General features: G+C 41.2%; 1 protein-coding gene across 4 annotated transcripts; it reads right to left on the bottom strand.

Annotated features, from left to right (window-relative positions):
* Positions 1–13,040: 13,040 nt before the first annotated feature.
* Positions 13,041–25,432, bottom strand: Ccnl1 (cyclin L1). Of its 4 annotated transcripts, none has more exons than XM_029475234.1 (12): positions 24,974–25,413; positions 24,648–24,722; positions 24,108–24,217; positions 22,446–22,518; positions 18,350–18,470; positions 17,391–17,455; positions 15,603–15,702; positions 15,410–15,514; positions 15,176–15,317; positions 14,799–14,910; positions 14,593–14,691; positions 13,041–13,841 (listed from the first exon to the last, which is right to left on the bottom strand). In XM_029475234.1, the coding sequence occupies exons 4-12, from the start codon at positions 22,466–22,468 to the stop codon at positions 13,493–13,495; spliced, it is 1,116 nt and encodes a 371-aa protein (XP_029331094.1). In that variant the 5' UTR covers positions 22,469–22,518; positions 24,108–24,217; positions 24,648–24,722; positions 24,974–25,413; the 3' UTR covers positions 13,041–13,492. The 4 variants fall into 4 exon arrangements, with proteins under 4 accessions (XP_029331094.1, XP_029331093.1, XP_021014056.1 ...); XM_029475233.1 differs by having other exon boundaries at positions 22,372–22,518; XM_021158397.2 differs by lacking the exon at positions 22,446–22,518 and having other exon boundaries at positions 24,974–25,432.
* Positions 25,433–25,670: the final 238 nt, after the last annotated feature.

Genomic DNA, 25,670 nt, shown 5'->3' on the forward strand with positions numbered 1-25,670 from the left:
ATAATGTAACTATGTAGTACTGGTCTCTGCACTTTGATAATGTAACTATGTAGTACTAGTCTACAAATTTTTACAGTGTATCTCTATGTAGTACTAGTCTACACACTTTCAGATGTCTGACCTCACATAATGTTTGCAGTAGCCCAGTTTCCATGTTGGCAGTGGTCATGCCCAGTTACAGGAGTAGTTCCACTTAACACAGAAATCTAGTAGAAGTGTTCTCTCCTCCTTTTTCTCCTCCTCCCCCTCTTCTGGCTGTTAGATGATCTTTTACTGAAATAATTTCTTTTGTATTTTGTGAACCAGCTGGTTGTTCTGCTGTTAATGTCATCTATGATGTTATGAGGGTGGCAGCCACTGCTGACACTATAGCATAAGGACTGTGCTGGGTCGAGGATTTCTTAAATAGTTCAAGCAAGTTCTCTAGCTAAGGACCAATCAGTGCCGCACATGTCCAACAATCTCTTCAAAAGCAGCATTTCCACTGGGTTTAGTCATTTTCTGTTTGTTTCTGTCTCCTGGTGGTTCCTTGGGGTCATTGAGATGAGAAAGGAGGCAAAAGATACCATTGAGTCAGGGTTTGTCTGTCCTGAACGATCCTCACTCTGGGTCTGTCTGTCCTGAATGATCAGCTGCACTGTAATTCTCAGGTCATTCCAGTTATCAACTATCTTAGTAATGTCTTCACCAACCTTTCATGGAGACAGACCCAGGGCCTGACCTTGGGAGCCAGAGCAATGTGGTGCCAACCCTGCCAGCGAAGCATCACCAAGACATGGCTTGGGTCCAGCTGAGGTTGGAATAACAGAGATGACTGAAATCTGGTGATCTCTAATTCAAGACAACTGAAGAAAGTCACACCTTGACACCACCTCATCTTGTCTCAGCAGTGCCCTGTTCTTGACATCAACATAATTCTGGCACTTAAGAACTTCCTTCTCGGTCTAAGAGTGGGATTAACTTTGATCTAATGTTCAGAACCTCTGGTACAAAGCAAGGATTCATGTCCAACACTAGCCCTTTTCTCTTTTGAGAAGTCAACTAGCCCTTGTCTGTCTCCACAAAGGTCTACTTTGCACGTGTGGTCAGAGGACTTATACCAATGAATGGTCTTTCTATATGAAGGTAGCCTGAAAGCCTGGTAGCCCATCTAAGACAGGAATAGCCTGTCAGAGTAGTTCTACCTCTGTGTGCGACTGTCTGTCACTCTTTCTGTTTTTCTGTGTCTGTCTGTCTCTGTCTCTCTCTTCTCTGTGTCTGTCTGTGTGTCCTCTGTGTATGTGTTTGTCTCTCTGTGTGTGTTTTTCTCTGTGTGTCTGTGTGTGTGTATCTGTGTGTATGTGTTTGTTTGTCACTGTGTGTGTCTGTCTGTCTCTGTGCATCTCTCTCTCTCTCTGTCTGTCCATATGTGTGTCCTGTGTGTGTGTCTGTCACTAAATGTGTGTGTAGGGGTTTCTCTCTTTCTGTGTGTTTGTCTCTCTGTGTGTGTCTATGTGTATTTGTGTGTATGTGTCTGTGTTTATATGTCTGTTACTGTGTGTGTGTCTGTGTGTGTGTGCATGTCTGTCTCTCTGTATGTATGTGTCTGTCTCTGTGTATGTAAATATCTGTCTCTGTGTGTGTGTCTATCTATGTCTATTTGTGTGTGTGTATGTGTGTGTCTGTCTATGTCTATTTGTGTGTGTGTGTGTGTGTGTGTGTGTGTGTGTGTGTGTGTGTGTGTGTAGGATCAGTGCAGAGGAGCAGGAGGCCCATTGTGGGTTGATGTAGAGAAATAGGATTGCTCTAGTCCTAAAATAGCTTAGGTCCACATCCAAGCAGTGACTGTCCCACTGCCCAGTCCAGGTCAACAACCACCAACTGAAAAGTATTTCTTGGAACCTAGAAAAAAACGTTTCAGGAAAGTCAGACACAGTGCAGGTCTCCTGGTGGAAGGTCTCCAAACCATACTAGTATAACTCAACCATGATTGGACATTACCAACCCAGGCAATACGGCCATGGTGCCTGAGTAACATTCATGTCTGCTTATCTAGATCACATGGACCAAGGCTGAGGGTAGACAGGCCAAAACAAGCAGAGCTTGACCTGGCAACATCCCAAGCACTGGTCTCACCACTGTCCCTTCTGATTGCTCAGCTGGACTGACAGTCTGCACTGGCATGGCTGAAGTGAGCATCTATACCCACTCCAATTTTAACCATTTCTGTTTATAGCACAGCCCTGGCAACAACACAAAGCGAAGCAAAGGTAAGCTTTCTTCCACGAAGTAGAGTTCCTGAATCTCACTTGCTGGAAGTTTGAGTGGTTGTTTAAACCACACACACACACACACACACACACACACACACACACACAGCACTTCAGTTGGCTCTGCTTTGCATGTACAGTCCCAGCCAGAGACCCCAGGAGTGACTAATTAAGTCCTTCTATTTCTTCCGAGAAACAGCTTCACTGGCCTTTCTTCTTCCAAGATTTGCAGAGAATTGTCAGAAAGACCCCATTTCAATCACTGGCATTTCAAAGGGGTTCTTGCAGAGGCAAAAAATGGTTCCTATGCTCTGAGGACATTTCCTTCACCCTTGAATATTTATGGAGTGCTCACATGGGGTTGCTTGCCAGTTCTGAACCCAGAACCTTTTCTGTTTGGAGGAAGGATAATTTAGCTAATAAACTGTTTTGGGGGGTTTGTTATTGTTTTTGTTGTCTTAATTTCCAAAATTATTTTTTCCTGGAAACACACCTTCAATTTGTTTTTGCAAATTAAAGAGTATCACTTTTGGGGGCTGGAGAGATGGCTCAGTGGTTAAGAGCACTGGCTGCTCTTCCAGAGGTCCTGAGTTCAATTCCCAGCAACTACATGGTCGCTCACAACCATCTGTAATGGGATCTGATGCCCTCTCCTGCTGTGTCTGAAGACAGCAACGGTGTACTCATATACATAAAATAAATAAATCTTAAAAAAAAAGTATCACTTTTGCTGATGCATAATATACCTTCTGTTATCATGATCTTCAGGGATGTTTTCCTAAAACTCTCAAATCACTTTCTCCATTGCACTAAAAATACTTGCATAGGTGGAACTCACAACTTTTGGCAAATGGTGAATTCAACATCTTCTCCCCTTTCTCCACCAGAGAACAAGTCTACAGCCACTGGAGCATTGCCAAGGGGAAATCCAACCATGGCAGGTGTCAGTGCTCAGACTGCACTGACACCCGGTGGTGAAAGAGCTTCAGCTCAGGCTGTCTCCCCAACTCTAGGCTCTCACACTAGTTTGAACTGGATTGCGGGCCTGGTCTCAAGGAACAGCTTCTGGGGTCCTACACAGTCCAAGGGGTCCTGGCACTAAATGTCATGTGATGTGTTCTTCGGTGTGAAAAGGCTTCTGGCTGTGCGCTTGACTTTAATCTTCCGTTTGGGACACTTGATTCAATTGCCTTAACAAAGGAGGTTTTTCCCCAGGAGTAAGACGGCTGTCAGGCTTTTCAAGAACGTTCTTGTGGCAGCAGAAGCTCTCTGGTGAGGTTTCCTTCGCCTCTGTATTTCCATTCATGTTAGGGCCGCTGCCTAACATGGACATACTCTTGCGCGTCTGACTCAACCAGCAAGAACGATGCTGCAACAGGATCCTTCTGCACACGTTTATTGGGAGAGCTTGATTGTAGAGGCGAAAAGACCCCAAGCCCTGAACTGGTGCTGCTTATATAGGCCTAGGAGAGGTGTGTCTCACACCCGGATTGGTTGTGCTTGGTTGATGCTTACCACCTCATTTGCATGCCTACATCTGATTGGTTAATTTCTCTCTCATCTGATTGGTTAACTTCTCTCTCATCTGATTGGTTAACTTCTCTCTCATCTGATTGGTCAACTTCTCTCTCATCTGATTGGTTAATTTTGGTTAATTCTCAAAACCTCATCTTGGCAAAAAAACTTTACTGCCTATGTATGCGTGGTGGCCAGCAGAAGCCAGCGCCACCCTGCAATGGCACATGTGGCTTCCCACAACATACCATGCTAACACCTGGGAACTGACTTCTGTTAATCTCTCTCATCCACAGGCTGTCGTTGAGTACTTGCTGTTTGGAGACTCTAGTTAAGAGAAGGGACACAAAGAGGAATGAAGGGTTCATCTCTGGTGGGAGATTAATTGGACAATCAAGGCAAACATAAGAAATGATGCTTGCTGACATAATAGCAATGAGTTTTCAATACTCAAGGAATAATAGCACCTGCTAGTGTTTAAGAAGGAAAGCGCTGGCGCTCTGCTTAGCACATGATGTCCGGGCAGCTCTTTTCTCGTTGCTGGAAATGAGGCTGTGCCTTCAGGAAGTGATGACAGGACAGAGCACCTGCTCAATGTGTGCCAGCATCTCTGCGCACATTGCTAACTCCACAGTTGTAAATGGGAAACTTTATCTTAGATAATCCACAGGTGAAGAAACTTGGGCTGAGAAAGGCTAAGTAACTGTGCCACTAGGTAGAAGCAGCAGACTTCTAAGGAAGATCAGCCGAACTTTAGAGCCCGTGTTCCTTTGCTCCCTCACTACTTCTGTATCCCTTCCTTCATCAGTGTCACCCCATGTCAGGCACTTCGGGGTTTAACTTGAGAAGTTTTCAAAGGAAGCAGATGTTGATTCCAGGAAGCAGTCTCTAAAGTTGGAAAACTGGTGCCCTCCAACATCTAAGCCCAGCACTGGATGGGCTATCTCAAGACCTGGACACCTAAAGGCCAGGCTGGACTCAGGAATAAGCACCTGCATATGTCTGCTGGACTGGTTCCTGCAGCACTGAGCTGGTGAGCAGCATCTACTACTGAGCTCCAAAGGGCCTCTGACCGCTTTGGTCTCATCATAAAGACTCTTCAGAAAGATGTCAGCAAACTCCGACTTGGAAACAAAAAGACAGATTAAAACAGGACTTCAGTGAAGACAGTAGACTGATATATAGTATACTGGCTAAGTATCTTGACTGTGCAACAAATTGGGTTTTTAAAAGTGTTTTTTAAATTTATGTGTATATGGTGTGGGTATGTGCACACGAACACACATGCCCTCGGAGAACACAGGATGCCCTGGGCCTGGAGAAGATCCATGTTCACTTCCCCAAAGTGATGCTGATGGTTGACTTGGGTGTGACAGTGGCTGTCACTTACTAGAGGTGTCACATCACAATCTTGTGGATTTGGAAAGTGCACAAAAAGGGCTGGAAATGTAGCTCACTAGTTGAGTGCTTGTTTAACATGCTTACGTTCTCAGGTTCCATTCCCAGCAATGCAGTTACTAATAACCTAAGGAGAATAAGAAGTTATATGTGACTGTCATCAGACACATAGCACTTTTACTAAAAGGGTTGTAAATGTAAATGCCTTAATTGAGCTAGAAGAATTCAGCAAAGGATTAGGTAGGCACTCTCAAGATACTTGGGCTTCTTTGTAAACAGTTCCCTGTGTGCTCAGAAAAAGGTTTTGTGGATCAACTGATGTAAAACCCAGTGAGACTATATCCATCCCGATCAGCCTAACAGAGACCTCTAGTGGCAAAGGTATGTACTACAGATCTATATTGCAATCTCCATGCTCTGTGTGAGGAAGAAGATTGCCCAGGTGGAGACGATCATGTTCATGTTTGGGAAGGATTGTTGTGGATGAAGAGGACAAATATGAAAACAGTAGCCAAGGAGTTATGACCTTTAAAGTCAATCCATCCCTTTCTAGCTAATGCTGGTGTTCCCAACACACAAATGGCATGCATTTTTAAAAGTCACACATATGTGAAAAAAGGTTTTAAAGTGTTATCTTACCTTGGTGTTGTGACAAATGTGTGCTAGTCCAGCAGTATGAGGCCGGAGAGGCCAGCAGAGGCAGGAGTAGTTCACAGATTTGATCCAAGGTTGGCAGCTATAGAGCAGTGTGGGCTGTTGGTGACTGTGGCTTCCTGTCTGGTCCGGAGAAGGCACTAGATCCCCTGAGCCTTTTGGACGATGAGTGAAGATAAATTTGCATTCTTCAAAAAGAGCATAAACGAGTTCTGGAACGGGTTCTGAAACAGTCTTGGAGATCACTCCAGTCAGATTCAGGGATAAGCATTGCCTACAAGAGCTCTGAGAAAGCAGGTTCTGACAAGTCATCTTTGAAATTAAAGGAAGGCTGGTTGAAACGTTTCTGGAATATCAAAATCTGGTCTACCAGCAGAAAAAAAAATCGCATTCTAGAAAAGGAAAATAAATGTAAAAAGTATTACATTTTTGAAAAAAATTGTAAAAGTATTACAAATGCTTGCTGAGATAAATGAAAACGGCCATAAGCAGGAACTGGAAATGCTGACAGTAAATAACAGGATCTTAAGAAGGAATATTCTAAGGGGAAAAAAAAGCCATTTCCACTGCTAACCAAATGAAGAGAGGTTGAATTGAACTGTGGAAACCATAAAGATCAACCTGGAATAGAAAGCAGAAAAGGCCATGGTGATAAACTGGAAATTTATAGTCACTACTACTGACCCTAAGCGTTATGAGCCCGCTTATGTTTTCCCTGAGCCTAAAGGAAAGGAGAAAATATGAAGTTGGACAGTACTCATCTTGAGCGAGCAGATCCTCAAGGGAAGGAAGAATGCACGCTCAGGATTTCTTGTCAGTTGTTCAGAAAGCTGTTATGGCTGTGGGTTATAATTCACGTACAAATATATGTGAAGTGGCTTTTCTTCACTAGGTGTATCCTAAAAGGATTCACGTGTCTTGCCTGTAATTCTTCAGTAGTTGTGAAGGAAGCCGGAATATATCATCCCAAAATATGTCTCTTTAACATGAATATTTTTGACCTGAAGGCAGCAGTCAGGAAAACTCTTTAAATAAAATCAGGGCATAAAGCTGGCCCGTGGTAGCGGGCGATCACCTTTAATCCCAGGACCTGGGAGGAAAGCAGAGGCAGGTGGATCTGTAGGAGTTCGAGGCCAGCCTGGACTACAAAGTTTCCAGCCAGTCAAGGCACCATAGAGAAACCCTGGCTTGCCAAACCAAGGTAAATATCAGGACATAAAATTATAAAGAGGTCTCCACTCCCATGTTTGCAAGGAACACCAGAAATTTATCACTGAATGGGACCTCTCAGCAATTCAGATGTGGTAGCTGAGGATTCCACGAGCCACTGGCTTATTTCCACACTCAGTGTTCATAAGGAAGCATCCATGAAAACCAAGGCCACACCTCATGTCCATTTTCCCACCTCTCTAAAATTCTCCTGTCCTTTAGTGAGGATGCTGTGGTAAAGCCTAAATACTGAGCCACTGCTCACAGCCCTAGTCTGTAGAGCTTTCTCCTGCATGGCGTGCTCTGCATGCGTTAGTCAACTTGCTTGTTTTCCTGTGTTTAAAGAAAAAAAAAAAATAGAGTGTGTTATTAATGAAACACAAGGACCCTTTCAAGACTGAGGTTGTAGCTCAGTGATAACAGTGCTTGCCTCGGTGTATGAAGTCCTGAGTTGAATTCCCAGCATCCCTACCCCCCAAAGGACTGTTATTAATATATTAGTAATATATTAATATTGGCCACACTGAGATACTTGACCAAAAATATACCCACTCCACCCGACGTGTGTAAGGGTGGCATTAATCTTGTCAGCTTGATGGGATTTACAGTCACCATAGAAACAAATATCTGTATCAGGTAATGATTAGGAAGGGTTATCTAGATTAGGTTGGTGTAGGAAAACCCACCTTAATGCAGACAGTACCATTTCATGACTTGGAATCCTGAACTGTAGAAAAGAAAGCAAACTGAACACAGGTTTTCATTACTCTCTGCTTCCTGCAGACAGTGTGACAAGCCGCCTTCTCTCTTTCCCTCATCTTCACTGATATCAGGGGCTAGATCCTTTGTAACTTAAGCATATTTGTCTATAAGCATATTTTTTAAGATTTATTTGTATTTTATGTGCACTGGTATTTGCATGTGTGTCTATGTGAGGGTGCCAGATCCCTCAGAACTGGAGTTAGTTAGTTGTGAACTCCATGTGGGTGCTGGAATTCTCTATGTAGCCCTGGCTGTCCTGGAACTCACTCTGTAGACCAGGCTGGCCTCAAACACTAAGTGCTGGGACTAAAGAAGTGTGGCGCCACCACCCACTGTCAGTGTCCTTAACTGCTGAGCCTTCTCTCCAGCTCCTCCAGTGATTTTTGTCAGGGATTTTGTTGTAGCAACAAGACAAGAAATAAATGAAGGTGAACTTGCACCATGAAACACAAATGACAGAGGGAATGCTGGAATTATTAACCAAATTCTTTTCAGAATTTCATCTTAACCTCCACTCCTCCCAGATCCACTTCCTGTCGACCCCCGCCTCCCAACTTCCTCTGTTTTTTCCTAACTTCTGAATCTAATTCACAAAGTCTGTATATTTGATGGATGGATATTTGATGGATGATGTCATCCACTGGTGCTTTGTCCACTTATCAGGAGCCACAACTTTAAAAACAAAACAAAACTGAGTCTCTTCTGTCAATAGTGCCTCAGAGAGGGGGATGGGAGTGTGTTGTGAGCCCCTCCCCCTCTGTGCCAGGATGTTAACTGGCTTTATCCTGGGCAAATCTTTTGAAGGCAACAAAAGCTGCTGTGTTGCTGACTACAGGGGTCCTGTCATGTCAAGCAGATACAGTCTACAGTTCCAACAGGTAAAAGGATTTATAAACAATATGATCTTAAAATTTTTACCCCACAAAATGCATAATGGTAAAAATACTTTGTTTTCATAAAGAACACTGTCAGCACCTTAAGCAGGGACTAAAGTTAATTAGCAGCAGCAGTTGGTGAGGCAAATCAGCATGAACTAAAATGATGTTCCTACCTGACCCCATTTCCATTGTATTCCTACCCAGATCACGAAACCAATATCTCATCACAGTATATAGCCAAGTTGAAGGATATTTTGCAAACTGGTTTCCATTAAAAAATATCAAGGTCCTGAGGTGACAGACATTTCAGTTATTCTGATCTAGCCATTGTACACTATAGATAGATAGATGTTTGTGTATGTGTATGTTCAGATATGTGTGTGTATTCACACATATACACATATATACATACATATGTGTGTGTATATACACATATACACATATAAACATACATATGTGTGTATAAACACACACACACACACACACACACATATATATATATATATATATATATATATATATATATATATATATGCTACTGTCCTTCATAAGCATATATAATTACTGTCAATTAAAAACAAAGGCCAAAGCTGGGCAGCTGTGGCACACGCCTTTAATCTCAGTACTAGGAGGCAGAGGCAGGTGGATTTCTGAGTTCAAGGCCAGCCTGGTCTACAAAGTGAGTTCTAGGACAGCGAGAGCTACACTAAGAAACCCTGTCTCAGAAAACACAACAAAACAAAACAAAAACAAAGACCCACCCCACCCCCCAAAAAATACTCCTAAGAACCAAAGGCAGAAAGAGCATGGTTGTAGGTCTGTGGAATCCTAGCACTTTCAAGGCTGAAACTTAGCTAGCAAGCTCTAGCCTGGAATACATGAGATACTCAAATCAAAAATAAAGACAGGAGTCCCAGGGTGTCACACACCGAGACTTGGGAGACAGGATCAAGAATTCCACGATGGCTGTACAGCAAGTCTACAAAGCTAGTTCCAAGACAGTCATGGCTACACACACACACAAAAAAAAAAACAAAAACAAAACCCATGTCTTAAGAAAGAAAGAGGAAAGAAAAGAAAAAAGAAAAGAAAAAGCAAACCATGAAAGAACTCAAGGCAAAACGATTCAAAATTACATCCCAAACCAGAAAATAGGCATTACAAGAAAAATAATACAGTTGAGTAAGGTCAACAGACCCCACACTTGGATAGTTATAGTGTGACTAACATAATACACATTTAAGTACTTGCAGATAAAGGGAAAGTTCCAAAATAACAGAAAAGACAGAGAGGGAATGATAACATTTGAGGAATCTGAGTGAAGGTCTGTGCATTTTTGAAATATTTTCATTGTCTAAAGTCACTTTGAAATAAAATGATAACCAGGAGTGTTGGAATTTGCTTTAACCCCTCAACACTTGGAGGTTGGGGTAAGATTGCAAGTTCAAAGTCAGCCTGAAAGCCGGGCGTGGTGGCACACGCCTTTAATCCCAGCACTTGGGAGGCAGAGGCAGGCGGATTTCTGAGTTCGAGGCCAGCCTGGACTACAAAGTGAGTTCCAGGACAGCCAGGGCTACACAGAGAAACCCAAAACCAGACAAACAAACAAACAAACAAACAAACAAACAAAAACAAAGCCTGAACTATACATGAGAATTAGCCTCTACAAGGGGGAGAGGGGGGAGGGGGCTGGAGAGATGGCTCGGCAGTTAAGAGTACTGACTGCTCTTCCGGAGGTCATGAGTTCAAATCCCAGCAACTACGTACTGGCTCACAACCATCTGTAATGAGAAACAAATAAACAAATTTAAAAACCTATGAGCCTGAGGGAGCGGGCCCAGAGCGCAGGGCTGGAGCAAGAGGGAGAAAGGGAAGCGGGTAAAACAAAACAAAACAAAAAACAAACAAACAAACAAAATGACTGTTTGCAGATTTTAAAATATGTGCATGTGTACAGCACGATTATGGAGTTAGGATCGAGGTGTAAACACTGTTTCAGCGGGGCACAGTGGTGTGTGCCAGGGAGACTGGCAGGTTTCTGCTAGTTAGAGACTAGTCTAGTACAGAGTTCCAGGCCAGCTAGGGGACCACAAGGATTCTGGTCTCAACCCTGCTCTCTCTCCCCAACAAAAACTCACAAATTAAAGGCCAGCTTCATAGACACCTTTCACAAATAGCCTGAAAGCAATTTTATAGACTTCACAGCTTACAATCCGTCTGATTAGAGCCAAAAAGGGCTCTAAAGAAATGCACTGACAGGGTCACATGTTACTGCTCACTAGACCAGAGTCATGAGGCTGTCTGGAAAATGGTTTTTTTTTTTTTGGATTAAAATGGATAAGACTTTGTGTGCAATTTTCCCCAATAAAGATGTGAAGTAATGGATTTTTAGGGTATGAAGAGTTAGATAAAAATTGATCATTTCTTTTAGAGCTGATGACAGGTACTGGTTCTCTGAACTCGGATAGACTTTGATACAAACAAGCCTCACCCACAGTTCTGTGTGCATACTGACCAAAATAAAACTATGGCTTTTCTTTCCTTCCCTCCCTTCTTTCCTTCCTTCATGTATGAACACTCTATCTGCATGTACACTAGCATGAAATAAGAGGACATCAGGTCTCAGACAGTTATGAGCCACCATGTGGTTGCTGGGAATTGAACTCAGGACCTCTGGAAGGACAGTCAAGAGACTATAGCATTTAGAGCCTTCATGGGTCTTCACTATGCACAGGTCCTGTGCCTATTATGCTGTGGTTGCTTAGCTTGGTCTTTATGGGAATGAGGATATTACTCTTCTGCTTGCTCTTGGGACCCTCTTCTTCCTACGGGGTTGTCTCATCCAGCCTTGATGTTTGTTGCATGGTTATGCCATGCAGTTACTATCTTTTGGAAGCCTGCACGTTTTAAAAAGGAGCAGTGGATTTGGGAGAGGGGAGGTGGAGCTGGGAAGAGTGGAGGGAGGGGAGACTGTGGTAAGGATGTGTTGTATGAGAGAAGTTAGAAAAAGCTCCTAAGATTTAAGCAGAATTACTCAAGTGTGGTTGCTGAGAGGGAGTCACTCTCTGATATGGTTGTCAGCAGGCTGTGCAAGCCCTCATTGGATAGCCCCACCCCCGCAAGCATATGGGCAGCCATATGTTAGGGTTATCATATGGCTACCTAGATGTTAGGGTTATCATAGCAACAATGACAAGAACAAAAGTGGAGCACATGGAGGCTGGAGAGAGAGCTCAGCAGTACTGACTACGCTTCCAGAAAATGTGTTCAAATCCTAGCACCCACCCACATGGTAGCTCCACCTCTAACCCTCACACACATATACATGCACATCAACGAGCATTTAAATAAAAAAATAAAGAGGCCAAAAATTGGAGAATGAGTGGTTTAAAAGTATGGCTTTTATCCACACTCTTATCTTCCAAGTCTGTGCTATACATTTTTATGGTCTTATCAATTTGCAGCTGGTCTTTTTGGTTGGTTGTTTGTAGGAAAATCTCTTTTGAGTTCCAGGACAGTGAGAGCTAGAGTGACAATGTCTCAAAAAACACAAGTTTTAAAAAATTATGTAAACACATGGCGGGACTCATGGCTCTAGCTGCATATGCAGTAGAGGATGGCCTAGTGCGTCATCAATGGGAGGAGAGGCCCTTGGTCCTGAGAAGGCTCGATGCCCCAGTATTGGGGAATGCCAGGGCCAGAAGCAGGAGTGGGTGAGTTGGTGAGCATGGGATAGGGATAGAAGGAATAGGGGGTTATCGGAAAGGAAACTAGGAAAGGGGATAACATTTGAAATGTAAATAAATATCTAATAAAAATTATGTAGAGGGTAAATGTGCTTGCCACCCAGTGATATGTGCCTAATGACTGGAACCCACAGAACTGACATCCAAGGTGATGTTCTGATCATGCCTTTCATATATACAATACACTCAACATAACCCAATCTGAGTAGCATACCAGATACCCTTTGTGATCAATTTGTACCATATGACCTCATTACTGAATTTGACATTCTGAGATTTAAGTTGTATCAATGTCAGTCATGCTAAAACATTCAAAACTCTCATAATTGGGTCTTAGCATTAGGCTGCAGCTTTGCTCAATTGGTAAATTCATGTTACAAGTAGCTAAGTTTTAATTCAAAATTATTTTCTGATACATTAAGTTCCAATCAGGTTTTACATTTAGTTGCTAGCACTACCAGGCCATTCCTATTTCCTTTTCCTACATACACAACGGCCATTACATAATGTAGGCAAGACATTTTAATTATTTCAAACTGCACCTCTGCAAAAAAAAAAAAAAAAAAAAACCCAGTTATCTGCCATAAAAATTTTGCTTCTTGGCAATCTAAATAAGATATTTGAAGCAGTTTATAAAAACAAGATTTGTATTTTATTTCCTTGTAAAAATCTTTGCCCATGCAGACAAACCAGTGTTAGGAAAGTATTCACCATCATTTAAACAAATAACCACTTAAATACAACAGGTCTGCAAGTTTCATCTGTATAAAAATAAGATACATTTTTACAGAATTTACGCTCCAGTTCTTATAGCAATAAACAATACACAACTATAATAAAGTACAATTGAACCTGACCATGGTTTTCAATTAGATACTGCTAGGGCATTTTAATGTGCAAAAAACCTTAACATAGTTCTTTTCCAAAGAAAATGTCCTCAGTGTTTCTAGAAACCTAGACAATTTTAATAAATCATTTCCTAATCAGTTTTTTTTTTTTTTTAATGTTTTGATTGAGTCCACACATCATCACACCGCATACAGGCAACACCAGGAACCGCTGCAGTGTCAGAGGATGAAAGTCAGCGCCTGTGCCTGCCATGTCCTGAGCGACTGCCACCATGGTGTTTGCCTTTATGGGACCTCTCAAAGGAGCGAGATCTTTCACGCCTGTCTCTGTGATGTCCCCTTTCATGCCTGTGTTTCTTGGTAACATCTGAGTGATCCCGAGTCTTGCTCTGAGATCGAGACCGAGATTTTTTCCTTTTATGACCGTGTCTATTTGAGCTTTTTAAATCTTCTCTGGTATGTTTGGCCTTAAGGTGAGGAGAACCATGATTATGATGTCTTCGAGGGCTTTCACTGTGACTGCGAGACCTGCTTCTTGATCTTGAGCTGTATGTTCCAGATCGACTTCGCCTATTATTATAACTTAAGACAATAAAAATTTCAAGTTTAGGTTCGGTGTCTACTGGCAACAGATCAGTAACTGTTGTTCATTAACGAGTTCAAACAATTAGCTCTGAGTAATGACTGACCATGTTCCTCACTCTCCCCAGCCTGACCCCTCAATTGAAGCTTTATTGTTAGATAAAACATCCTATTCCAGTAAAGTCTATCACCAATGTGTCTTAAAACTACATGGTTTTTCACTGAGTAGCTCCCACATGCTTAAAGTGCCACTGAAACATCACAAGAAATCTGTAATCTGTTAACAAAACTGACGGAGTCTTAGGTTGTATAATACAGCATTAGTGGAATATTCACATTTCTAACAAACTGGATATAAGGAATTCTTCACATAAATAACACCTACACACACATTTCCTGGACATTTCAAGAAACTATGGGGGACAGGGTTGGGACATATGACCAGAATAAACAAAATGCTATTAAGGCACACAACTAGAGTCAATAAAATGGCTCATCAGGTAAAGATGCCTGCTACCAATCCCAAAGTCCCTGGGACCCACACATACATTTGAAATTTGTCCCTAAAGTTTTTTCCTCTATGCTAAAAGTCCAAGTAATTCCTAGCAAATTAATGCTATATACTAAAACTTGCTCGAAACAAAACACAACATACAAAAACTTGAAATACTTATTCCTAATTCTGGAGGAAAAAAAAACCATATTAATTTTAAGAGTCTTAGGCCTGTACCACCCAGGATCCATTACTTACTGTCTTCTTGGGGTGTGTGATCTAGAACGTGACCTGGTTCTTGACCTTGATCTACTAGCACTTCTGCTGTTTCTGCTTCTCTTGCTGTCTTTTCTTACACTTTAAAAAAAATGCAAGCACTATTTGTTATACTGTTTTCAGAGGTGTACCAACTGTTACAAAGGTGCAACACCAAGTGCTCAAGCCCTGGAGGTATACACACTTACCCATTGTAAGGGCTTTTGGACGCCTGCTGTCTATCCTCGGGTTCTTTTTTGACTGTCTTCACATTAATGGAGACTGGTGATTTCTCTTCAGCTTTTACTTCTCTTGGAGATGCTTTTAATGGAAAAGGACATATTAAAAACAGGATTTAGCTGAGGACAAGTTTCCTACACAAAACACAATGTGCACTATACTTCTAATCCTTAAGCTGATTTGTCGCAAAACCAAACCAAGCAACAACAAAACAAAACAAAACAACCCAACACACACAACACTAACAATTTCTTAATGGTTTCTAGGCAACTGACCAATGCCAAAACTTTCTAAGGAGGATACACTTCCAGTGGCTACATTTTATTTAATTCTGAATGTCTCTCACATGGTTTAGAGGCTGGAGAAAATCCACCAAGAGTTGAAAGGGCTGGAGTCCCATCAAGATTCAATCCCTTTGCTTTTAACTTGGCTTCCTGTAAGGCTACTTTTCTTTTTTCTACTTCCTTTTCCAGCAATTCATAGTTAGGCTGATGGATGAAAATGACATTAGTTAGTATTCCTTTTATAACAGTTACAATCTTCAAAATGACATCAGCACCAACCGAGTAACTGAGATCACCTTTTTCCTGGTATAAAGTCTAAGCGTCTCTATGCAGATTTCCTGAATCTCCTCTTCAGTGGTACCAAACAGAAGAAACCAATGGGGCCGAGTTGGCAAGGGAATCTAAACAAAAGAAGAATGGTTCAAATGTATGCTTTCTCACAAGTAACAACTCTTGGAATTTACAAAACCCAGCAGGCTAAATACTTACTTGAAGTGCTCTAGCTGCAAGGTAGATACAAGCACATGCTATAGTCTCTGGTTGAAAGCGAACAAAAACATTGGTTCGAAGACTGTCGTTCATGTAATTCCTGAAAAACATTTCAGCTGTAAGTTTAGTTCATAAGCAAACCAGTTCTCCTGAAGTACACATAAAGTTGGAGACTCAATCTACTTCATTCTTTTTTCTTCTCCTTATATTCACATCTTTAAATTATACCATGTAATATTTTCTAACCATTTCCCCCATAGCACTTTTAAGTAATTCTACATTACTCGTATAGATCTTACTCCCAAAGCCTCCTCTTAACACGTTATAAAAAGCAACGTTTTGGAAGTCAGTTCTGACGTAAGTTCAGAATTCACCACTCCCAACAAGACTTCAAGCCTTAGTTACTGACCATCTCTCCTTTATCCATAACGAAAAGCAGTGTCAATCAAGTTCTTTAAAAATACTATCAACAGGGGTAAAAAGGCACTTTTAGTAAGAACCCACCAAATGACTTATAATTAAAAGACAAAAACAAAAAAACACTTGCAAAAAACTAGGTAGAGCAGTGAACAATAAATACGTCACAACGGCCTTGTTTAATATACCTTTTGCAATTACGTATAAATAAAAACAATGACCTAAGTTCAATTAAATAAACTTAGAAATCTCTAATGAAACTTCCCCATGAAATTTAATTTCTTAAATAGAACACTTTACAGTTTGCTAAAAAGCCTGAGCTGGAAATTGAATGGATTATTTCTATAAAATCCTTTTACTCATTACTGTATTTGCTGCATAAACATGTTAAAAACTCATGCATTTTATAAAGAAATGTGGTTTTTCAAATGTTACAGTTCAGTGTCTACTGAATCCGAGAGAAGCATGGCAGTCATAAAAACACATTTCTGAAAGATCCAGAATTATTTAATGCTTGTTTACCACCAGCAGTTACATGAATCATCTATGACTAAACCACAATTCCCTCGCTTAGCCTTTCTCAAAGGTCCAAGGTCAAAAAATATTTAAAGAACATTAACTTCTCTTTTTAAAATTAATTGCTTCTTATATCACTGCCTGCAGTAGCTCAACAGCTGGAGAAACCTAAAAAGCAGCAATGGGTACCCATTTAAAGCTACAAGAGTAAGGAAGCCTCAGCCTCCTGTGGTACAACGGATGCTATACACACCGCAAGTCGAAATTTAACTGAACCCAATTAAAAAAAAAAACAAAAAACAATTCATAATGGCTGGACAACAATCTATCAAAAATGAAATATTCATTTTGATAGTTACAGGTATACATTAAATAATACATAGGCATGATGCATAGTTACTTCTAGAAGCAAATATACAAATCCTTTTGACACCCCGACAGAACTAGAAGATGCTGCCAGATGGATATGGACCACTTCAGTGAATCTCGGATGAGAGCTTGCACTGGATTGGCTGGAGAGCAGGCTAGCCAATCAGGCCATCCTGAGGTCATGGGCTGAAGTGCAGAGGGCAGAGTTCTATGACTTACCATCATGGACTACCCTTTAATTAAAGAGTAGAAAAAAGAACAAAGTTAAATTGAGTTCTCCATCAAATGTAATTAGTCAAGCCAAGAAAACAGGAAGCAGAAATAAGCATTATTTACCTTTTGGTTAAAAAACAAAAACAAACAAACAAAACCACAAAATGCCCAAAAACAAACTTATTTCATTATTTTGGAAAGAGAAAAATGAAACTTACTTTATTTCTGCTTCTGTTTTCCTGACTAAAGAAGAAATGTAAAAAAGGAACTTACCAGGCAGTCTGAACCAGGGTTTGGTTACGTTCACATTCTAAGACTTGTAAATACATTACAATGATCTGAGGACAAGGGAGAAAAGAAAACGACTTAGCATATTGGTGGTTCTCTCACCGCAGCAGAGTTCAATGAATAAAACAACTGGAAAATGTTAGTTACAATTCTTATAAATTTACAAATATACACCAACCTAAGTAAAACATGCATGAGACCCAGTGTTGGTTATTATATTACTCAATTTTTTAAAACTGCTTATAAAAGTGGTTAATAACTGTTTTCTAATTTCTCAGGGTATTCACCAAAAAGGGCAAACTTTATGTTAAGTACACAATGGCCACAGTATTTTCCAGAACACTAAGTAATTTCTGTAGTACAGCGTAGCATACTGAAACTCCTTAAATAAAAGCTACATATATCAATGATACAGAGCTCACTTACTGTCTTGCATTTGGTCCCAGCAAGACACAAGTGCACATAGCTACTAAGTTTATGATAGCTGTTTCTGGACCTACATTAATCATCACATGTCAGATGGTGAATGCTGAATGCCATCTGACTATCAGCAGAGCTAGCCATCTCGGTCCCAGTTCTTATGACTACTGCCTAGAAGAGTACCATGAAAGCCAAGGAAAAGCTCTTATTCATGGTTTACAGTAAGCAGCTACCACCTTCAACAAGTGAAGTGTGACACGTTCCTCAGATATGTACAATTCATTCCTTCTGTCAAGAATCCCAAGAGCGTGTTAGGAGGAAAAACTACAATTTAACCACAAAGAATATTCATTTTCACGTAAAAAAGAATAAAGCCTATTCTGAATCCCATTTTACTAACAAATATCAATATCCAAAAGAAAGCTTTTGAAAACGCAGGTTAACTTAACTCTCCACACTGAATTCAAAATTTCAGAAAAAGCCCTAATACTTACGACTTGTAATGTCTGTGCTTTACAACTCACCTTATGGGGATGCTTGACATGAACACAAAATCCCAACTCCTTTAGCACCCTCCTCTCTGCCTTGATTACTTGATTTTTGGTGTTAATGTAGTTCTGATCAAGGATCAGGGGGCTTGGAGTCCTATAGTTTGTAAGAAATAAAATCAAAACTGTTTTGCACATCCAAAAAATTTTATTTGTGGCATCTCCATTTTCCCTTCCAACCAACTATTGGCAACAGAAACCAGCTTTTTAAACTCCTGCTAACAAGTTAAAGCATTAATCTTATGCTGTCCAAGTTATGCTAACTATATTTAACTAGACAAAGTTCTAAAACCTAACACAGCTTAAAAAAAAAAAAAAAACCTAACACAACTTAAACTCACATGCTCTTAGATCTACAACTCTCCTTTTGAACTTAGAACACAGCTTCAATATCGGCACAAACCTTGTCAGCCTTCCAATGACAGTATACTTCTGAAAAGATTATCAAGTTCTAACATCAACAAAGGTTTTAAAAAACCAAATATAAACCCTTTGCTAAATGCTTGGTCAAAATAAAAGCTAAAGAAAACAAAAGGTAGTTATTCTCACTTCCCTTTTGGGATACCATGCTATGAACAAATACTTCAAGAATATTGAAGTGCTTAATTAGCACTCCCTCTCATTCCCAGCAAAACCAAGTCAGCTCAGTTGCCAAATGAAATCTCTACAAATAGGTTAAAGAGTGAATTAGAGCTTGGTAATGTCGTTCCTATGAGATTGATTTTAAGGCTACAGAGAAGGAACAGAGACTCAGACCACATTGAGACCTGTGAGGGATGCCCCACAGTTGTGGGGGAAGGGATAGCTAACCACTCATATTTTCAAAAAACAAAACCTCAAATTGTCCTCTGTATAAATTTCCTTTAAAAATATAAATGAAGTCTTTCTATGGAGCTCATCCTGAAGCCAGTCCTGTGTCACGTCAGAGGCAGTACAACCAGAGCTGGCTTTTCCTACAATCCATAAATTCAGTAATTACTATGTTTTTTTGGATATACTCTTACCTCTAACCAGCAAGATGTATATTTTATTAAATACTGTACAATAAATATATTGTGAGAGTAACATTGTAATGTTTTCTTAAATACTCATTTCATTTTCATCCAAGTTACCAAGTCTTTTTTTTTAAAGATGTATGTATTTATTTTATGTGTGTGAGTACACTGTAGCGGTACAAATAGTGTGAGCCTTCATCTGGTTGTTGGGAATTAAATTTAGGACCTCTGCTCACTCCAGTCAACCCCACTTGCTCAGTCCCTGCTCGCTCCAGCCCAAAGATTTATTTATTATTATACATAAGTACACTGTAGCTGTCTTCAGACACACCAGAAGAGGGCATCAGATCTCATTATGGGTGGTTGTGAGCCACCTTGTGGTTTCTGGGATTTGAACTCGGGACCTTGGGAAGAGCAGTCAGTGCTCTTACCCGCTGAGCCATCTCACCAGCCCCCCCAAGTTACCAAGTCTTATACTCTTTTTGGGAGATTATACTAGCAAATATATACTATTATACTAGCAAATACAACCTTTAAAAAACAACAACAACAAAAACCAACCTATTTTATATCCATTTAAAAGTAATAAAACAATCTAACCTGTAATATTGAGCCATGAGTAGTGGCTCACCTCACAATGCCAGCACTTTGCAGAGCTTGGGGTAGAGGGACTTGGAGATAAGAGTTCAAGGACATTCTCCACTCCATCAGGTGAGCTGAGGCAAACCTGAGTTAACTCAAGACTGGAAAAAATCTGAAATACATTAACTACCTCCCTGGTAGCAGGCTAGCAAGAGTAAAACCCAATTATATTTTTCTTGTTTTCACTTAAAAACAAGACCCAGTTATTCTGTAACTCTGCATTAAGCTATGGCAAAATTACCATAAACAATAACAAATGATGGAAATTTTCATTAAGTTCAATTTCAATTACAGCTTCAAAAAGTATAAGAAATGGCCTGCTTTGAATCAACTTTATCAGAATAGCTATAAACTGCACTTTTGGAGAAAAAGTCAATTTAACTCGAATGGGAGCAACCCATTTATGGAAAAAAAACTCCAATGACACCAAGTTCATGATTTTTTCAGGTTTTATATGCATTTTAAGAAATTTTGGAGACAAACCCAATACAGACTAATTAGAAGGTTCCCCTTCAACTGGTATTGGGAGTCAAAGAGGCTCCAGTGTATCATCTGTACAGAGCTTGGCTCTTAATTCCTAAGTAAACAGCACCATTAAAAATCCATATACGAACAGTTCACAAAAACAGAGTTCTGTCTCACTTTTCTTCACACGTTAAATTATGAAATTATTTTTCAACTGTAATAAAAATTGCAAACAGAACACTTGTTTCAAAACTATGGCTACCAACTGGTGCCAAATTTAAGGATAAATCACTAGTTCTGCTTAAAGCATCTACTACTACTACTCAGCCGCATGCACATTCCCCACCTCACCAGAATCTGCAAGAACCTATGAAGGTACAGGTTTTGTTTAATCTCAAGAGTGAAGTGGTTCAGCACAAGGATCATAAATTACTGGACACCCTGTACTACAAATTTCCAAACCTCATCAACTTTCAAACAGGCCAAGGAAACAATCCCATTAACGATCTTACTAAACTCAACCATCTAAGCTCTCACTCAGTCTTGCCACTACTAGCTCTGTAAATGCATAATCTCTTGTCAGAATTTATTTTACCTCATAAATCAAGGCAGGCTCAATGAATACAAAATTATCAACTACCTTAACATTTTATACCATGATGAAACCCAGAAAAATATCTCATAAATCAGGAAGTGAAGATTCTGAGAAAGCATTTAAAGCAGAAGCTTTCTATATTAGCATTTATATTAGCAAAGTTTTATCAGTTAGGAATATCTTTAGCAACACAGTAAGCTGAATCAAGGCATGCCAGAATGTCTTCCCAATCAGGTAAACATCCTTGATCAACACAATGTAGAGGCGGCACTACACATATACACTAAGAGAGAAAATCCTCATGTATTCAGAGAACTCAAGACTACAAAACTCCACCTTTGAAAGGTTCTTTATTACCTATTCTTTATTTGCTCATTAACTTACTGGAAAAAAATTTCAGTCTTTAGGAAATGTTGGTCTCTGGTTATTATGAATTTATATGATAGTTACTTTCTGTAGTATGCCTGAAACACATGAATTACAAACATTTAGACCTGGGAGCGTTCAAGCATGGCTGGTCTCACTCATGAGTTACAAGGACTGATACTCTGAAAGTAGTTCAAGGAACTGTGAAACAGATGGCTAATACATAGACAAGATTGCTACTCAACACAGAATTTTCTAAAGCTTATTTTTAGATAGGAACACTCTTACAATGTCAACAAACTGAAGGTTTTATGCATTGAAAACAGAATAAACAGTCACCAATAAAAGTAGTTAAATCTTACAAGTTTATCTTCTTGTAACAGAAACCTTAACTTCTTTAAAGAGAAGACTGGGAACATTACATAGAACAGCAAATTTTATCTGTAAACTGCGGATATAAATAGCTTTAACTTTCCTTTGAATTCAGCTATTCTAAAGAATTACCAAAATATAAAAAAACTAATGAGAGATAAGTCAATTATCTCAAACTGAGGACTGAAATGTTCAGTTTTTCTTCAAACACTTGATTGTACTATCTACATGTAGCAGCCATGACTAGAAACAATGTCTTGAAGGCTATGTACCCCTTGTAATTGTCAAGGCCATAGAATAACCTAGTTAATTTGCACAAATTGGACTAAAATTCAAGAAAAACCAATAGACGTATCAGAGTATAACATTTATGAATACTTTCTAACCATGCCCTATGGGGGGGTGAAAAAGGGAAAGAAAAAAAAAAAGAAAGAAAGAAAGAAAAACCCCACTACCTTTTAAAGCTATAGTTTCATAACTTGGACAGCAAAGACAAAAGCTTATAACAAGAAACAGGAGTTTTTTTGTTTTGTTTTTCTCTAAATGGTTCACCAGTGGCCAACCTGTTAGTCCCCGATTCCAGTGACCTATTCTCAGAACACTGGCTTCTCCTTGGGGATTTCGATACTTCACTCACTGTTGCCATGACGACAGCTTCATCTCTATGTACCACTCCACATCACCCAGGCTTTGGTAAATGTAGCTGGTCGCTGTATAGTCGGTTGCAAGGGAAAAAAGAGTTGAAGTTAATAACATATACAAGTTACATGTCTGAGTAAACTTGTAATATGCATAGAAACACTTATATCCTGCTTTTAAAAGGGGGGGCTTCCATGCAATTAACTTCTTTAAGAATTTCATGCTATAATCAAATTTGAAACATTGAAACAAAATCAATTTCTCTTTAATGATGATCAAAAATGAAGTTATATCCAATACAAGTCAGTCAGATTTAATTATTTTAAATTTTGAAGTTTTATAAAAAGATGATCCTATTCTGACACCTAGGAAGGAAGAAGTCCCACAGGAAAACACCAAAAGATCATGTGATTATAGTTGGCTCAACAACTCATATACTAGTAGAAAATGTTCCTTTATTCACTAAAAATAAGAATTTTGTAAAAACACCCTGAAAAAAAAAATCAGCCATGTAATCTAAAATACAAGTATAAGCTCAGAACATACTAAACACTAATTTGAAATTTCCCCATTTCTCAACTTTCTTCACAAAGAACTAAAAATGTTTTCCAACAGAAGAAATTGTATCTGGGCACATACTTAGAAAAGATGGAACTGAATAGTATAGAGAAAAAACTGCTATAAAAATTGACTGTGATACTCATTTCAAACTCAATATTATCTGCTTAACTGGCTACTTCCACTACCACCAACTTATAGCTTCCACAATAAAGACTACCTATGTTCGATACTCATTAGGACTAAGCAACACCCAACTCCCAAAACAACTTGTCATAGCTAACTTCCTTTCAAGCTCACAGCTCCTTAGAAACTCATCTACACCATGAATATCCATCAGCCTGTCTGAGAATCACCTGTAGAGCCAGGAGTACTGCAACAAACTTTGGTACTGACTTATAGGCCCACATAAAGTTACCAGGTTATCACTACACCTAAAAGATGCTGTTTCAGACTCTGTATTTTCTTACAAGATCAAATAAAGAGCCCTATCTGAAGGCAACTCAATCAATGAGTTATTTTTCTAAGGAACTCACTGAGACTATATCTGACCAAAACAGAATACCTGTTCAATCCCTTTGACTTCAAACTTTATCATCCTCCAGTCCTTTCAGATCCGGCATTATGCGATATATCGTAGTTCAATGTTGAGAAGTACTCTAACAAAAGCCAACCTCAATTGATGAAGAAACTGGGACTCCAAGCAGAAAAACGACCTACACGGAACTTTGCCACAATATTAACTTGAACTACAGGGCTTTCATGTCCAGCCTTCAGTTTTCAGAGAGGGGAGGGGAAGCACAACTTACAGAATACACTGCCACTTGAGCCAACCGTACTCCCTTTCTTGTTTAAGCTTAAGCCAAGGGACCGGCTTCACAGCACTCTAGGATTGTCCACAATGCAACTGCCTCTACAAACTTCAGATAGCTGGTTAATGGAGTGGATTTTAAAAGTTTCAATGTTCCTACGTGAATTTCAGCACCTAATGTCCGCTTTCTTTTTGCATCCACACTGACTTGAGGGAGAGCAGAAGATGTTTTGACTGGATGATTGGTGCACAGTACAGCAAGAGATACTATGTTCAACAGGCCAATCTTACCTTTTTCCTCTTAACTGGCGGAGGTGGTGGAATACATTAATCACATCTCTTATTCTTCTTGGCGCTTCTTCGATTTTTGACGCAAGATTAATACAGGCCATAGCAACAATCTGAAAGAACCCAGGTAAAAATTCAAGTGAAGTTAAACCGGAAACAGTTTAACAAAGTCTAACAAACCTTATTTACCCTCTCTAGGATACAACGGGCTTTTTAGCGAAATAAAATCGAAGCTGACATTTTTAGACCAGCTCTTACGTTTTATCGCTCAACTGCTCTTAATTTTGGGTCAGAATCAAGCTAACTCTTACTAGAGTTGTGCAATGGCCTGAAAACGTAGTTCTTGGTTAACAGAGCACGTGAACTGGGGATCCATTTTCTAGTTCTTGAAACATTGCTCTACCGGCCCCATTTCCTTCTGGGTGGGAACGAGGTACAAAGGCCTAAGCTAACCACTCCCTTTCTGGAAAAGCTGGTTCCTACCCCCTTCCTTCCCGCTTCCGGATGAAGAAATCCCTTCTCGTCCGCCTCCGCCGCGCTTACCTCGAAACTGTGTTTGACGAACGACTTGGAGTAGAAGAACCGATGGAAGAGCACCTGCCCCGTTGCCATCGCCACCTGCAGACGAGAGAGGAGAACGGAAGCGCCGGGGTCAGGCGGGCCCGCACCAGGCGCCGCCGCCATTTTGTGCGGCCGCTCGCTTCCCTTCCCCCGCCCGGGCCGCGCGGCGCCGCCCGCCCCCGCATCCCCACCCTCGCCCGCCCGCCCGCCCGCCCGCCCGCCCGCTCGAGCTCCCGCCGCCGCCCGGCGCAGGCTCCGGAGAAACCCGGCCGCGGCGGAGAGGCCGGCAACCAGCCGGGGGCTCTCACCTGCGGCAGCCGGAGGAGGATGCCGGCGGCCTGGATGAGCTCACAGCCCAAGATGCGCAGGTCCGTCTCGCTGGGCAGGTCCAGGCCGTCCTGCATAGACGGGGTAGGCGAGAGCCGCTCCTCCGGGATCAGCGAGTGGTCGATGGTGAGCGACACCTCCGAATACAGGCGGTCGCCGATCAGGATCCCTCCGGTCGTAGTCGTCGTCGTGGTGGTCGTGCCAGAGCTGGAGCCGCCCGCACTCGGGGCGGCGGACGAGGCGGCGGCGGCAGCGGCGGCGGCGGCAGCGGTCGAGGTCGGGTGAGGCCCGGACGCCATAGTTCCAAGCGAGCTCCACGCACGCCCGACGCAGCCGGAACCCAAAGCGAGACTAACCAGAGTCCTCGGCGCGACGGATCTTCCCGTGACCGCCGGCTTCCAGGCCGCCGCACGCAGCGTGCGCTTCCGCCCTGACGTCACCACGCCCACACGCCCTACCCCACCCCACCCCACTCCCCGCGCGCGCCAACTAGTTCCTCGGCGCTTCGGTCAGTGGCACTGGGCGGAGGGGTCGGGATGGGCAGGGCAGGGTGCTGGCGGCTCAGGGATGGTAATAGCTTTAGGCACCGGATAATCTGGACTCTGGCCTGGTGAGTCGGCCCCGATACCCCTGCGCGGTCTGCGCGTTGGGGACAGTCTGGCGGTCGGCGACACCGGA

Source organism: Mus caroli, chromosome 3, assembly GCF_900094665.2.
Source record: "Mus caroli chromosome 3, CAROLI_EIJ_v1.1, whole genome shotgun sequence".
NCBI classification, from domain to species: domain Eukaryota; kingdom Metazoa; phylum Chordata; class Mammalia; order Rodentia; family Muridae; genus Mus; species Mus caroli.